The sequence below is a fragment of the Mirounga angustirostris genome, unplaced genomic scaffold (genome assembly GCF_029215605.1).
Source record: "Mirounga angustirostris isolate CCGP_5_RB_7025 unplaced genomic scaffold, mMirAng1.0.hap1 SCAF_7, whole genome shotgun sequence".
Taxonomy (NCBI): Eukaryota; Metazoa; Chordata; class Mammalia; order Carnivora; family Phocidae; genus Mirounga; species Mirounga angustirostris.
This window is the reverse complement of record NW_026991715.1, coordinates 53,922,727-53,940,062: the sequence shown is the minus strand read 5'-3', so window position 1 is coordinate 53,940,062 and position 17,336 is coordinate 53,922,727. Positions and strand designations below refer to the sequence as shown.

The 17,336-nt window shown below is 36.8% G+C and overlaps 1 protein-coding gene across 2 annotated transcripts in view; it reads right to left on the bottom strand.

Moving 5' to 3' along the window:
- The window catches only part of BDP1 (B double prime 1, subunit of RNA polymerase III transcription initiation factor IIIB), an 86,785-nt gene that overhangs the window by 27,461 nt on the left and 41,988 nt on the right, over positions 1–17,336 (bottom strand). For both annotated transcript variants that reach the window (XM_064596216.1, XM_045896229.3), the window contains exons 20-26: positions 14,436–14,614; positions 12,587–12,791; positions 11,192–11,328; positions 7,805–8,006; positions 7,400–7,590; positions 6,199–6,586; positions 3,056–3,175 (exon numbers count right to left, since the gene is read on the bottom strand). In XM_064596216.1, coding sequence (XP_064452286.1) covers positions 3,056–3,175; positions 6,199–6,586; positions 7,400–7,590; positions 7,805–8,006; positions 11,192–11,328; positions 12,587–12,791; positions 14,436–14,614 — 1,422 coding nt within the window. The remainder of the gene's footprint in view (positions 1–3,055; positions 3,176–6,198; positions 6,587–7,399; positions 7,591–7,804; positions 8,007–11,191; positions 11,329–12,586; positions 12,792–14,435; positions 14,615–17,336) is intronic.

The window sequence follows — 17,336 nt, the reverse complement described above, 5'->3', positions numbered from 1 at the left end:
AATAAATAAAATCTTTAAAAAAAAAAAAAGGAAAAGTGTTGTAAACTGAATTCTGTCACCCAGAAAGATATGTTGAAGTCCTAACCCCAGTACCATGAATGTAACCTTATTTGGAAATAGGGCCTTTTTAGATGTAATAAAGTTAAGAGAAGGTCATACTGGATTAGGGTTGGCCCTATCCACTATTACAGGTGTCTTTAAAAGAAAAAAGTCACAGGGGCACCTGGGTGGCTCAGTCATTAAGCGTCTGCCTTCGGCTCAGGTCATGATCCCAGGGTCCTGGGATCGAGCCCCGCATCGGGCTCCTCACTCTGCGGGAGGCCTGCTTCCCCCTCTCCCAGTCCCCCTGCTTTTGTTCCCTCTCCCGCTATATCTATCTCTGTCAAATGAATAAATAAAATCTTAAAAAAAAAAAAAAAAAAAGAAAAAAGTCACCGAGACACACATACAGGGAGATCACCATGTGGCAATGGAGGCAAAAATTAGGAATGTGCTGCCACAAGCCAAGGAATAACAAGGACTGCTGACAACTGCCAGAAGGTAGGAGAAAGGCCTGAATGGTTTTTCCCTAAGAGCCTCCAGAAGGTGGCACCTTGATTTTGGAATTCTAGCCTCCACAACTATAAAAAAAAAAATAACTTTCTGTAATTTTGAGCCACCTAGTTTGTGGAATTTTGTTACAGCAGCACTGAGAAACTAATACAGAAAGGCAGAAGTAAAACTGTCTCTATTCACGTCATGATCTTATATGTAGAAAATCCTAAGGAATCCACTAAAAAAAAACAACAAAAAACTATTAGAACTAAAGAGCTCACAATTCAGTACCAGTTAGTTTGTACATTTTAGAAGGCTTTTCACATTAACTGCCCATCTATATAATTTAGTTTGACATGATGTGTTTGTTTAAAACAATTACAGAGTATAAACCCATTAAGGATCTGGGGGAAGAGAAGAAGCTTAATGTAGAACTAAGCTTTTAAAGTATGTTTTAGGGGCGCCTGGGTGGCTCAGTTGGTTAAGCGACTGCCTTCAGCTCAGGTCATGATCCTGGCGTCCCAGGATCGAGTCCCGCATCGAGCTCCCTGCTCAGCAAGGAGTCTGCTTCTCCCTCTGACCCTCCTCCCTCTCATGCTCTCTGTCTCCCATTCTTTCTCTCTCAAATAAATAAATAAAATCTTAAAAAAATAAATAAATAAAGTATGTTTTATTTTTTAATTCTGGTCTTGGTGCAAATGTTAGTTATGCCTTATTCATATCACAATTAGATCACCATGCTGTGACATGGTTTATATTCATGCTGCCCTAGATACTTTTGTAATTATTTGTTGCAAACTTGTGACTGTCCCTATTAACTTTCTTTTATGTAAGTACTTTATAAAAGTTTCTTAAACTTGTGCTTATTTAATTTTGAATAAAAGCTAAATTCATAAAAAAAAAAAAAGAACTAAAGAGTTCAGCAAAGTTGCAGTACACAAGACCAATATACAAAAATCAATTGTATTTTGGGGCACCTAGGTGGCTCAGTCATTAAGCATCTGCCTTCGGCTCAGGTCATGATCCCAGGTCCTGGGATCGAGCCCCACATCGGGCTCCCTGCTCTGCGGGAAGCCTGCTTCTCCCTCTCCCACTCCCCCTGCTTGTGTTCCCTCTCCTGCTGTGTCTCTATCAAATAAACAAAAATCTTTAAAAAAAAAAAAAAACAAAACCAATGTCAGTACAGAAACTTGTATACAAATATTTACAGCAGCGTTATTTATAATAGCCAAAAGATGGAAACAACCTAAATGTCCATGAACACATGAACAGATAAACAAAACGCAGTATTGTCTACATGGAGTGTTATGCGAACACAAAAAGAATGAAGTACTGATACATGCTAGAATGTGGATGAACCTTGAAAACAGTATGCTAAGTGAAAAAAGCCAGGCATAAAAGACCATATTGTGGGCGCCTGGGTGGCTCAGTCGTTAAGCGTCTGCCTTCGGCTCAGGTCATGATCCCGGGGTCCTGGGATCGAGTCCCACATCGGGCTCCCTGCTCGGCGGGAAGCCTGCTTCTCCCTCTCCCACTCCCCCTGCTTGTGTTCCTGCTCTCACTATCTCTCTCTCTGTCAAATAAATAAATAAAAATCTTTAAAAAAAAAAAGACCATATTGTATGGGTCAATTTATATGAAACATCCAGAATAGACAAACCTATAGAGACAAAAAGTAGATTACTGGTTACCTAACCCTGGGGAAGGCTGAGACGAAATGGGGAGGGCTGAGACGAAATGGGGAGGGCTGAGATGAAATGGGGAGCAACTGCTTTGGGACATAAGGTTTCTTTTAGAGGTGATGAAAATGCTCTAAAATTGACTGTCACAATGTTTGCACAGTATCTATAAATATACCAGAAACCAATGAATTGTACATTTTCAGTGGGTAACTTATTTGGTGTGTGAGCTATATCTTAATAAAGTTGTTAAAAGGGGCAGCTGGGTGGCTCAGTCGGTTAAGCATCTGCCTTCGACTCAGGTCATGATGCCAGAATCCTGGCATCAAGCCCCACATTGGGCTCTCTGCTCAGCGGGGAGTCCCCCTCTCCCTCTGTGCTCTCCCTCCCTCCCTCGTTCTCTCTCAAATAAATAAATAAAATGTTTTAAAAAAACAAAAAATTAAAAAAAAAATAAAGTTGTTGAAACAGTGTAATTCCCAAACTTCTTATCCAAAAACAAGAGAAATACTAACCAAATAAGGAAAAGTACCAAACAAAATGCAACTAAATATATTTTAAGTAATTTATATTTAATATAGATTTAATGCAACAGAACTTTAACGTAAGTTTTTGAGGATCTTAAGAGTTATTCACGCGCACACACACAAAAATCAATGCTTTCCAAGTGAAATACAAAATCTATGGATTATTCACCAGTTTCTACTATTCATACTTACAGCTCCCTACATGAAAGAAATTAGTAAGAATGGCTTGTAAACTTAAAGCTTTCAAAATAAACCTCCATTCTTTTGAAAGTAAACAAAGAGTTAAAAACAAAACATATTACAATGGATGCTTACAACAGATAATGCCTTCAAATTTTCTTCTTGTTTCATCTCCTGAGTAGTCACATTTGTGTTTGAGAGTGGATGTTCAACAACAGCTATGCCTATATCTGGTACATTCACAGTTATTTCAAGCTGTCAAAATGAGAAGTTTCATTATTTCATTTTGGCATATTACAGTCAGTAAAACAAAATGACTAAGTAAAATAGAGTGTTAAACTGAATAAACAACCCACATTCATACACAATTAAAAAGTGAAATATAGTAACTCGACATCAACTTGGCAAAGTAAAACATTTAAGCTTTTGGAGGGGTCTGTGATCCTTACAAATAGTAAATAGAATTTCCAAAGTAATCTTCTTAGTACCTAGCATTTCACTTTCTACTATCCCCACTTTGTCTCTATGTTCCCATAATTTCTCTCATCAATCTGTGAATATTTATGGAGTGCTTCCTAAAAACTAGGCTACAGATACAAGGGTACAAAGCTGAAAAAAAGGCAAGTTTGGTCCCTGCCCTCAAGGAATTCACAATCTCACAAAAACAGACATGCAATTACCTAACTATACACCATCTTCAGTGCTGTAATAAAGATGAGTTGAAAGCACTTTAAAAAGATTTACCATATTTCCGCCCCTGCACCAAGGCAACTACCCTCTCCCACAACCCCATGATAGCCATGGCAATGGACATGTAAAAAAGTGAATTCATTCACATTTACTCATGTAGTAGTCTTTTTGGTCATAGATCCCTATAATCTGGGGACTAAAGGACTAAGATTTATCTCCTAGACCGTATACAAGACAATCTGGCTTCTAGTCCCTTATTTACAGAGAGGTAAGTATAAAAAATTATGATTCAATAGAAAGTGAGTGAACAGTCAAGTATGAAAATCTGCCTTCATGATATAATTACTATAGTAACACTTGTGCATTCTGTATCTGTTTTTTCAGAAGCAAATATTAGAGAAAAATCTTTGCTACTATCCTATAGGCCAGGGATGAATGAGAAAGTTAAAGTGACTTGAAAAAACAAAAAACAAAATATTTCCTGAAGAGTTGGGAATGGATGACAAATGGAAATACTGTAGATATTTGAAAGTTGGTTCTTTAAGGCACTATCTAGTTTCAAAGCTTTATTTTTTTTAAAACAGCTTTATCGAGATAATGACTTACATACCAAGAATTCACCCATGTAAAGTGTGTAATTTGATGTTTTTGGAATATGCACAGATATGTGTAACCATCACCACAGTCACTTTTAGAACATTTTCGTCACTTCAAAAACGAACGCCATATCCATTAGTTATCACTCTCTTAACCCCTCATCTCCAAATCCCTAAGCCAAACCACTAATCTACTTTCTGTCTCTACAGATTTTCCTGTTTGAGACATTTCATATGAATGGATAATGTGATTATGTGATTCTTTTGCAACTGACTTCTTTCACTTAACAATGTGGCTTTCAACCAACGGAATTAGTAAAATACAAAACATATAGCTAAATGAATTCTCATGCAGTGTTAACCAGGTGTCCTTACAAAAAATTAACTTTCCTTTTGCATTTTCTTGGTTTCAAATAAAACATAAATGCACTATCTTCAACTCTGAACTTTCAGTTATAAGAAATTTCATTTTGCATCATTTTTATTTAATTTCAACCATTCTAACTCATTAACTTTATATCATCTAGTATGTGATTATTAACAGTGAATAAATAAAGATGGTTGTGGACTTCCATTCATCATAAATGTGAAGTTATCAATAATCCATTAATTCTCGATTCAACATTACTTGAATTGGTTTAAGTTTCCTACTTCTTTTGTTATTATCATCACTACTACCTCAGTTAATTCCTAATTCTGTTGCAAATGACTCAGAAACAATCACAAATGCTTAATACAAAAGAGATGCAGTTGTGCTGCTTTTTAAGCCAAGTAAATTACTGAAAATTGAGGCAGAAACAAAGCTGGCATCCTAGACCAAGAGGCAAAAAAGGAGCTCTTATAACAAAGTAAGTTGAAATATTATGTTCTTCCACCTCCTATCCATTAGGATGGCTACTCTGAAAAATAAATAAATAAAAGGGCTGTGAGAATGTGGAGAAATCAGAACCCTTGTACACCACTGGTAGGAAGGTAAAATGATACAACTGCTATGGAAACAGTATGGCAGTTTTTCAAAATAGTAAAAATTGGTGTACAATTTACCATATAATTCAGTGACTCCACTTCTGGGTATATCCACAAAAGAATTGAAAACAGGGTTTAGAAGAGGTATTTGTACACCCATGTTTCATAGCAGCACTCTCTGCAATAATAGCCAAAAGGTGGCAGCAACCCAACTGTCCACTGACAGATGAAAAGATAAACAAAATGTGGTATAGCTACATGATTAAATACTATTCAACCTTAAAAAAAGACCATTCCAACATATGCTTCAATATGGATGAACCCTAAAAACTTTATACTCAATAAGCCAGTCACAATGAGGACAGATACTGTATGATTCCAGTTACATGAGTAATTACCTAGAGTAATCTCATAAAGACGAAAGTAGAATGGTGTTTGCCATAGGCAAGAGGGGAGAAGGTAATGGGAAACTATCATTTAATGGGTACAGTTTTAGTTCTGCAAGATGAAAAAAGTTCTGTGGATGGACGGTGGTGATGGTGTAGCACAACAATATGAATGCACTTAATGTCGCTGAGCTACACTTAAAATGGCCAAGATAATAAATTTTACATGTATTTTACCAAAATTTTTAAGAAGAAAAAAAATTTTTAAATGTCCCTTCTACATTCTCTACTAACCAGCCTCAGCCTATCAGAGAGTTAACAGAAAACACCTGCCAAAATTAAAAAGAAAAATTAATCAGAAAGTAGATTAAGCAGCCTCCACATACAAATGAAATTAGATTTCCATCCTTATTATTACAATGACTACCTCATGGTGGGCCTGGGTCATAGAGGTTAAATAATCACAGGAGGCTCCTTCTACTGATTCCTTCAGATATCCCTCAGGCCTCAAACAAACTGCATTTGGTAGAGGCTATTCACAGAACGAACTTTTCAAATCTCAATAATCACTAAGAAAAAACAATGATACACTAAAAGAAAAAAACAAGACAGAATTCTCAGAATTCAAAAAACAAACTACCTCTTCCATCGTTTCCTCGATCTGAGCAGAAACAGGTTCGGGAGACCTGAGACCAATGGGAACAAACACTGGAGCTTTGTTTACTTCTTCTGGAGCAAGATGGTAACTTTCGTCTTCATAATCAGGCTCAAAATCTTCATCATCATCTTCATCTTCTTCCTGCGAAGCCCGAAGAGTCACCAGCGTGGCCTTGGAAGCTCGAGGTTCCTTCTTAGAGGTCTTACTTCGAACACGTTTTGATCCACGCCCTCTGGTGACAGTTGGTTTCATCCTGCGATGCATTCTCCTCCCGCTATGATCCACCTCACACTCAGAAGCAGAAGAGACAGTTGCTCTTCGATCCAGACCAAATTTAGAGTAATTTGATTCTTTTAACAGCTGTGGAGAGCTGGATGTTTAATCAAAATAACAATTTAGTCATTACATGCACAAGGAGGATATTTTAATGAAACCAAAATTTCAGAATGAAATCAAACTTCAAGCCATTAAAATGAAAATGCCCACAACCCATAATGTTAAAAACTTACTCTGTGAAATGAAGAAAGAAATGTACTATTACTACTAGTTTCTTATTCAGAGTTCATTCTTAGTTATCTACCTACAAATTTTTCAGAGTAAGTTAATTCTGGGCCATTTTTTCCTTGCTATTTAAGTGAAAATGAGATACAAGACTGGAAATTATTAGAAGAAAATGAGAAAAGGAAAATGGCCCAGTAAAACAAAATGAGCTCAAAAAGAAGTGATACTACTGGGTAAACAGACTAGGTTAAAATAAAGAAAGGAAGGCAAAAAATCCATCAGAACAATGTTGTTTTCTAGAACTTAAGTTCTTTTCCACTCTCCTTAAAAACTATAGAACATGAGTACCCTTCAGTTGTATTTGTGACCCCACTTGAACTAGCACTTTAATTATTTAGGTAATAGATACTACTTTTTGGTCAGGCTTCTGCTCATGTCTAATATACTCAACATCCAGAAATTTTAACTGTAGGAAAGAAAAATCTTCCTAAGAACATCAGTAAAAGGTAAACTTTAGTAAATAAAAATCCTAAGTGGGAAAGGAACAGACCTGTAATTAACAAACAATCTACACTTCTGTTAACAAACCATCTTTTTACTCTACAAATAAGTTATGGCAGGACATCCATAATAGGTTATTTTTATTTCTTATTCTGAAAGTATTTGTTAAATAAAACTTTACCTTGATAGTTTACTGAGACACTGCTCTTCAGCAACTGAAGACACAGATTTATCCCCTACAGTTTTTTCTCCAACGCTTCCTGATGGTCCAACTTCTGAATGAGCATTGTTTTTGGCCAAACTAGCCTCTGTGGAATCTACACAATCTTTTCTTGCTGAAACCTCCAAAGATGTCAGAAACTCAGCCTTTTCCTTAAATTTAAGAAGAAATAGCTAATATTACCATGGAAACTTACACACACACACACACTGACTGGTTTCTAACTTTTTATAATACTAGAAAGTCACTCAATTTTTATAAAATTGGTTATAGTACAAAAGACAAAACTGTATTTTTTAAAATTCTCTCCTTCATGATCTTGACAAAACAGAGCCCATTGAGAAAAAGTGTTTTTTTCAAACTTACTTTTTGAAGGAGATGAGTGTCAGAATCCCCTGGCTGCAGCAAATTATCTTCTGGCTTCCTTGCCTCACTCTGATCTGCTCTGTCTTTTTCTATGCCTGGTTCCTCTTTCTTACCATGTGCTCTTCCCAAATTTGGCTTAGCCTTTTGGAATTGCCTTCTTACCAAATGTGCTGGACTAGGAACAGACCTTTTAGGTTCATGTCTAGAATGAAGTACAAATCATGATGAAAAACCAAAATCAGAATTCCTTATTGATAGGACAGCTGTTACATCAAACAATTTGAACACAAACCAATACTATGTTCAAAGGACTATATATAAATTGGCTTTAAAACCAAACACATAAAATGAAACCACACATGCTGATAAAAAGAATGTAAAAGCTTTTAAAATTTCCATTTTCTGGACAGTCTGGAAAATAGTTTTCGGTAATATTAATCTTTTTTTACTTTATTCATTGATTCTGGTGTGTGTGTCATGGTACTTGAAGTAATTTTCAGAGTGATAACTAGATACAAAAAAAAATGCCAGTAGTTGAACCTGGATTTCATAATGGTACTTTAAACAAATATCTTCAACTGGGCTCTGAAGCATGAACAAATATACAATGGTCACAACATCCTTGGTCCTTCTGGTTCAAGACCAGACTTAAAAGCCAGAGTCCGGTCTCCCATCACAGACCTGTCAGTTTATGGAAAAGGGTTTACTGACAGCCAGTGTCATAGGATCTCAATATAATGATTGTGTATCTGCCAAATCAGAAAAAGACAAGGTTTAACGTTCAACAGAGTAGGTATAGCTCCCAAGACAACCCCTGAAGAGCTATCTTAAATTTTCCTGGAAAATATTTTAATAACTGGCAAGGATCTGAATTCTGAATTGGGAAGTTTAAAACTAATATAAACCTGGATATTATAAAGAAAATTAGGTATATAAGTATCTATCAGGAGTTCTCTGAAAGATCTATATTAAAGACTAATCTTAAGTAATATTTCTAATAAATTAGTTACATTTCCAAATGTTCCAACTCTGCTAAGCTCTTCTGGCAGCGAAACACCAAAGAAGGTCACAGGAAATCCTAACAAGGTTATGATGCTGGCTAAATACATTCCAATGTAGGCCAATGTATTTAGGAAAATAGATTATATTTAATGTAAGCTATTTACAGTCAAGTGTGATTATACAAAAGCAAGTAAAAATAAAATACATATATAAACCTAACGTGCTACTTGAGTCAAAAAGAGACAAGACAATACTGGACTTAGAAATAATCTAATTTTAAAACTATGAAGATTGGGCGCCTGGGTGGCTCAGTTGGTTAAGCAACTGCCTTCGGCTCAGGTCATGATCCTGGAGTCCCAGGATCGAGTCCCGCATCGGGCTCCCTGCTCAGCAGGGAGTCTGCTTCTCCCTCTGACCCTCCCCCCTCTCATGCTCTCTCTCTCAAATAAATAAAATCTTTAAAAAAAAAAAAAAAATAAAACTATGAAGATTTTTACTCTGAAGAAAGTATCACTCATGATAAAGTGAACAGCTGGAATAAATTTTATGAATAGAAAAAGTTTTTTCAAAAGAAAAAAAGGGGGGGTAAGGTGGGGTGGAGCGTGGGTTTCCATAAAGAAATTAAAAGTTTGAGGGGCGCCTGGGTAGCTCAGTCGGTTGGGCGGCTGCTTTCGGCTCAGGTCATGATCCCAGGGTCCGGGGATCAAGCCCCACATCGGGCTCCCTGCTCAGCAGAGAACCTGCTTCTCCCTTTCCCTCTGCCTGCCGCTCTGCCTACTTGTGCTATCTCTCTGTCAAATAAATTTTTAAAAATCTTTAAAAAAAAAAGAAATTAAAAGTTTAATTTCTCTCATGAAAAACACAAAAGTTCAGCATAAAATCTCTTGAAACATGTAAAGTTTCTTTCATTCAGGAAGGTCTGCTTATATAACTACACAAATCTGCTAGTCTGAAAGTCATAAATCCTGAAAACTTAAGTTTAAAAACTAATTTGCCAATGTTATTTTGAACAAGCCATTCCAATCCTCTTGGTCTAGCTAGTCAATTATAAATGAGAGCATTAGGAAAGGCTGACCTTGAAGGTCACTAGTCTTTAAAGGCTCAGTAGAATCAAAATCAAATTCCTTACAATGGTCCTATATAATCTGCCATTCTCCCTGGTCAGCCTTTACCCTTTCCTACATCTGCTACTCCCTCTCTTTCCCCGTTTCATACTAGCACCCTTCACTGTTCCTCAAACAAGCCAGGCATGCTCTTTCCTTAAGTACTTTCGAGCTGCTGTTCCCTCTCCCCTTAAACATCCCCTGGGCCTGCTGTTCCTTCACTTTTGGGTCTTCTCTCTAGTGGTACCCTTGCAATGAAGCCGTCTTAGATCACTGCTAATCAAAATGTAGTATTAAGGTGCCTGGGTGGCTCAGTTTCAGCTCAGATCATGATTTCAGGGCTATGAGATCGAGGCCTGCATGGGGCTTGGTGCTCAGAGGGGAGAATGCTTGAGATTCTCTCTCCCTCTCCCTCTGCCCCTCTCCCTGCTCACTCACACACATGCACCTATATGGGTTTGCTCTCTCTCTAAAATAAACAAATCCTTTTTTAAAAAAAAGTAGTATCAGTAATAATAAAGCAGATTATAAGTAATAAATAAAAGTGGTAGAGTACTGAAGTATCTTCACCTTTCTAGTCTAACTCATTTAAAAGATACTATTCTTAGCATTTGGTTTGGGACACAATTCTAAATATAGCATATACTAAGTACCTGGTAGCAATTCCTATTTATGAATTTTAGTCAATAGGATATAAATTTCTAAATACACAAAGAACTTAAGAACTTCTGTCTAGTATTAAATTTTGGTTTTGTTTTGTTTTGTTTTTAAAGATTTTATTTATTTATTTGACAGTAAGAGAGAGAGAGCACAAGTAGGCTGAACAGTAGAGGGAGAGGGAAAAGTAGAATCCCCACTGAGCAGGGAGCCTGACGCGGGGCTGGACCCCTGGATCCTGGGATCATGACCTGAGGCGAAGGCAGATGTTTAACCATCTGAGCCACCCAGGTGCCCCTAAATTTAGTTTTAAAATAAAAAATGAGGAGGCTCACCAAACTTTGAGGAGAAATTATAAATTAAGAGAATATCAATCATGCAATTCTTACAGCATTTAAAGAAGCATATTTAAAATATTCTATTTCATAATTACTGCTTTATCCTTCCACAAACTTTTTTTTTAAAGATTTTATTTATTTGACAGAGAGAGATACAGCGAGAGAGGGAACACAAGCTTAACGACTGAGCCACCCAGGCGCCCCTTCCACAAACTTTTCTTGATGTCAAGTTATCCAAACTTTATCTTTAGAAAGTTTTACACTTTTCTGATTAAAAGCAAACTCACCTCATCTTTTCATCTAAAACATTTATTTTGTTAAGATGAAGAGGTTCTACAAGAACCATGTGACTCTGGTTTTCATACTGTGACTCTGAAACTTTGGAGGATACAACTTCAATTTCAGTTCCAACTGGAGAATTTGGCTAAAATGACAAAAGAAAAGTAGCATTTTTTTTAAAATAACTGAACACACCTCCTAAAATATTTCATTTAGAAAGGTATTGAGTTCTTCAAAAGTAAAAGTCAAACTAGGTATGCAATGTTCACATTTTGCTGTCCAAAATAAAACTAATTCGGAGAAAGTTTCAATTATTGCAATTATTATGTTTACAGAACACTTTAAAAACCAAATAATTATCTGTTGTGAACACGCACCGTCCCCCCCCACCCCGCCACCAAAAAAGTTTAATGATTTTTTCCCAAAAAGTCTAATGATTTCTTCTGGGGATAGGGATGTTTCAAACAAGGATTACAATCGCTTTCAATCTAGATTTTCCCTTGGTAGACAGAGAAACAGAAGGACAAAGAAACAAGATCTGTTGAAAAGGGCATTACACTACTTAGATTTATACCAAAAGATACATCAATAAAAGATTGGTTAAACTGTCAAACAGCAGAATGTTATGCAACAATGAAAAATGATGTATCTCCATACTTCTTGACATATAAAAAGTCACTTAATAAGTAAAAATAAATCACAAAATAACATGTACACAATGACTTTACTATTTAAAAAAATTATTTTATGGGGGCGCCTGGGTGGCTCAGTCGTTATGCGTCTGCCTTCGGCTCAGGTCATGATCCCAGGATCCTGGGATCGAGCCCCGCATCGGGCTCCTTGCTCCGCGGGAAGCCTGCTTCTCCCTCTCCCACTCCCCCTGCTTGTGTTCCCTCTCTTGCTGTGTCTCTCTCTGTCAAAAAATGAATAAAATCTTTAAAAAAAAAAAATTATTTTATGTTTCAGTAATCTCTACACCCTTTGTGGGGTTTGAACTTACAACCTGAAGATCAAGAGCTGCATGCTCTACCACCTGAGCCAGCCAGGTGCCCCAGAGATTTTATTATTTAAGTTTACATAAGTGTACACACATGCATGCATGGATATACCCAGTAAGATATGTCAGAAGGTTTTCAGTAGTTACCTCAAGGTAGTAAGACTGGAGTAGTCATTATGATATTTTGTATTAATTGAACATTTTCATAATGAATACATACAATTAGTTAGGGAAAAAAAACTATTTTCAATTAAAAAAAATCCAGAATGGTAAATCTGGAACAGAACTAGATATGTTACATATTCAATGATGAGAGTGTCAGATGCCTATATTCTAAACCCAGTCTGAGCTGTCATTTCATATTTTAACATGCATTAAAAGGCTCAATTACATAACAGTAACTCACCAGAGTCAAGAACTTTTTAGTTTTATCTTCTTGTACTATCGTTCTTTCTTCCTTAATTATGCCTTCAGCTTCAACTCTTTCTATTTGTCTCTGTCCAGTCTTTCTTATGTTTGGTCTGGGTCTCTGAAATCGGCTCCTTACTGTTTGAGCAGTTGGGATAATGCTTTCCTTCACTTCTTGCTGCAAAGTGTTTGTATTATGAGCCCTAGAAGAGAGGACAAAGAGAAAGAGAGGGAACTGGACTGTAAAAAGATGAAAACTACTGTAAAGACATAAAAATTGAACCTTCTCTAACAAACTATAAAAAAATTTTGTATCATTTGAGGAAAATCAAATTACTTTGATGATAAATATATATTCTTTTATTTTTAAAAAAACAGCTATTGGGGCACCTGGGTGGCTCAGTCATTCGTTAAGTGTCTGCCTTCAGCTCAGGTCATGATCCCAGGATCCTGGGATAAAGCCCTGCATCGGGCTCCCTGCTCAGCGGGAAGCCTGCTTCTCCCTCTCCCACTCTCGCTGCTTGTGTTCCCTCTCTCGCTGTCTGTCAAATAAATAAATAAATTCTTTTTTTAAAAAAAGAGCTATTTTAATCATCAAAAGGTAATGAATTTAAATAAGGTACCTAGAAGATTCAAATTCATGGAGACAGAAAGTACAAAGGTAGTTGCCAGGGAATGAAAGAGGGGAATGGGGTGGTCTTGTTAATGGGTGAAGTTTCAGTTGGGAAGATGAAAAAGTTCTGGAGATATATGTGGTAACTGTTGCAAAACAATGTGAATGCATATTCTTGTGAATGTGCATTAATGCCACTAGACCATATACACAAAAATAGTTAAAACAGTAAATAAGTCTTCTACTACAATTTTTTTTGTAAAGATTTTATCTATTTATTTGACAGAGAGAACACAAGCAGGGGGAGTGGCAGGCAGAGGGAGAGGAAGAAGCAGACTCCCCACTGAGCAGGGAACCCAAAGTGGGGCTCCATCCCAGGACCCCGGGATCATGACCTGAGCTGAAGGCAGACGCTTAACTGACTGAGCCACCAGGCGCCCTTCTACTATAGTTTTTAAGAAGATAATGAATACAATCTTTATATACATGTATTTTTAAATGCAATGGTTTGTATAAAGCCTTAAGCAGCTAATAGTGAATACAAGCAGGCAAGCATTAAAAGGTGTTAACTCAATGTGATTTTCTATTTTAGGCAGTCTGACACATGAATAAAAATAAACCAAGTATTCTTGGGGCGCCCTGGGTGGCATAGTTGGTTAAGCATCATACTCTTGGTTTCGGCTCAGGTCATGATGTCAGAGTCATGAGATCAAACCCTGCATAGGGCTGTGTGCTCAGCGTGGAGTCTGGTTAAGACTCTCTCTCCCTCTCCCTCTGCCCTCCTCCCTGAGCACTCTCTCCCCCTCTCTCAAATAAATAAATAAATAAATCTTTTTTAAAATAATAAAAAAGAGGGCGCCTGGGTGGCTCAGTTGTTAAACGTCTGCCTTCGGCTCAGGTCATGATCCCAGGGTCCTGCAATCGAGCCCCACATCGGGCTCCCTGCTCAGCGGAAAGCCTGCTTCTCTCTGCTTGCTGCTCCCCCTGCTTGTGTTACCTCTCTCGCTGTGTCTCTGTCAAAATAAATAAAATCTTAAAAATAAATAAATAAATAAATAAAAATAATACAAAAGATAAAAATAAACCAAGTATTCTTGGTATTCACTTTTAAAATACATTAACACATCTTAGTAACAATGAAGAAATACTTGAAAGAATTCTCTCATATTTTAGATTTTCCTTTTTTTAAAAATATAAATATATTTTATATTTTCAAAGAAGTATCACTGTTTACCCCGTAGAAACAACTAATTCCTTTTCCTGGGCCTGTGTAGGCTGAGACATCTCTTTAGGATCACAAGAACTCGAAGGTGAAAGGTCCTTTTCAGTCTGTATACATGGTAATATTACAGACTCCTCCTCCCTGTGACCTAATGTGTCTTTTTCTCTTGATGTCATTAGGGAAGCCACACCCTAAAAGGCAAATAAGAAAAATTTCACCGAGGGTTGATAAAAGTATAGGGAAACAGGAACTTTCATACACTATCAGCAAAATAAATTGGTAAAGTCTCTGTAGAGGACAACAGAACGGTATCTACCAAAAATTTTAATTCTCAGCAAATTTACTTCTAGAAATGTATCTTACAAAAATACTCAAGTAAGTATATGGAAAAGTACATACAAAGATATTTATTATACCCATTAAATAGCTCCCCAAAAAAGCAAGAACAAAATCAAAACACTGGGAACAAGACAAACCTATCGTAGGGTATTGAATAAATTATAATTTGCTTATAATGGAACAGTCCAGAGCCATTTAGAAGATAAATCTGTATATGCTGATCCAAAAATATGTTCACAATATTATGTTAAGTGAAAAAATGAGAAGGCAAGTTATAACGCCATTTTTGGAAAACAATGAAAATACCCACACATTATTTATATAAATAAGTATCTATACATAAAAGGCTGGGTGGATATATTCAAAATAACTACATGACTGATTAACTTGGGAGGTAGAAATGAGACATTATAATGGACTCTCACTTTTTAGATTATATATTTTTTCAATGTGAAATTTTTATAATCAGATAGATAATCAATAAAAAAAAGATATACCTTTTTAAAATATAAGATCAGGCAGAAAAAGTACAAATTTTCAAGCATTGTAAGAACTAACCTATTTTATCTTATTTATTTGTTTTTAAGTGGGCTCCACACGGCTTGAACTCACGACCCTGAGATCAAGACCTGAGCCAAAATCAAGAGTTGGACACTTAACCAACTGCGCCACCCAGGCACCCCAGAACTAAGCTATCTTAAAGCATAAAAGAAGGGGCACCTGGGTGTCTCAGTTGGTTAAGCGTCTGCCTTCGGCTCAGGTCATGATCCTGGAGTCCCAGGATCGAGCCCCGCATCGGGCTCCCCGCTCAGTGGGGAATCTGCTTCTCCCTCTGACCCTCCCCCCTTCATGCTCTCTTTCTCTCTCAAATAAATAAAATCTTTAAAAAAAAAATAAAACATAAAAGAAGAATTTTAATCCAAAATTGACTTTTTAAAAAATACATCATTTTATTAATTTTTATGAACTTGTCTTTATTATTATTGAAGTATAGTTGACATACAATGTTTTATTAGTTTTATATGTACAACACAGTGATTCAACAATTATATACATCACTCAGTATTCACCATGGTAAGTATAGTCACTACCTATAACCACATGTTACTATATTATTAACTATATTCCCTATGCTGTACTTTTTATCTCTGTTACTTATTTCATGACGGAAAGTTTGTGCTTTTTTTTTTTTTTTTAAAGATTTTATTTATTTATTTATTAGAAAGCGAGCGAGAGAGAAACAGCATGAGAGAGGAGAGGGTCAGAGGGAGAAGCAGGCTCCCCGCTGAGCCGGGAGCCCGATGTGGGACTCGATCCCAGGACCCTGAGATCATGACCTGAGCCGAAGGCAGTCGCTTAACCAACTGAGCCACCCAGGCGCCCTGAAAGTTTGTGCTTCTTAAAGATTTTATTTTTGGGTGCCTGGGTGGCTCAGATGGTTACGCGTCTGCCTTCGGCTCAGGTAATGATCCCAGGGTCCTGGGATCGAGTCCCACATCGGGCTCCCTGCTCCTTGGGAGCCTGCTTCTCTCTCTCTCTGTCTCTCATGAATAAGTAAATAAAATCTTTAAAAAAAAAAAAGATTTTATTTTTAAGTAATCTCTACACCCAACATGAGGTTCGAACTTACAACCCCAAGATCAAGAGTTGCATGGTCTACCAACTAAGCCAGCCAGGGGCCCTGGGAAATTTGTACCTCTTAATCAATCCCCTTTTCCTATTTCCCCCAATTCCCCACCCCCTTCTCCTCTGGTAACCACCAGTTTGTTCTCTGTATTTGAGTCTGTTCTTTTTTTGTTTTGTTTTATTTTTCAGATTCCACGTGTAAGGGAAATTATATGGTATTTGTCTTTCTCTGTCTGACTTACTTCTCTTAGCATAGTATTTCACTTGGCAAAATGGACTTCTAGGCCCATCCATGTTACTGTAAATGGCAACATCTCATTCTTTTTTATGGCTGGGTAATATTCCATTGTATATATATAACTCATCTTCTTTATCCATTCATCTATTGGTGGGCACTTTGGTTGCTTTTCTATCTTCCCTATTGTAAATAATGCTATGATAAACATAAGGGTGCATCCATCTTTTGGAATTCTTTGGGCAAATACTCACTACTAGAATTACTGGATATAGTAATTCTTTTTTTATTTTTTGAGGACCCTCCATACTGTTTTCCACAGTGGTTGCACCAATTTACATTCCCACCAACAGCACATGAGGGTTCCTTTCTCTCTACATCACAACACTTGCTATTTCTTGTCTTTTTGACTAGTTATTCTGTCTGGTGGGAGGTGACAGCTCATTGTGGTTTTGATTTGCATTTTGCTGATGATTAGTCATATTGAGCATCTCTTCATGTACCTGTTGCCCACCTGTATGGCCAAAAAAGTACTTTTATATTTAGAACACTCAACTTACGAGTGTTAACTTTTCCATTCAACATTTTTGATATTATATCACACAATCTTAATTTGTTATGGACCAAGTTAACAAAGTAAATAAAACATCTCCTTTAACTCCTATCAAGCTTTTAACTTTTTAATGCACCTTAACAACAAAGTAAAACAAAGA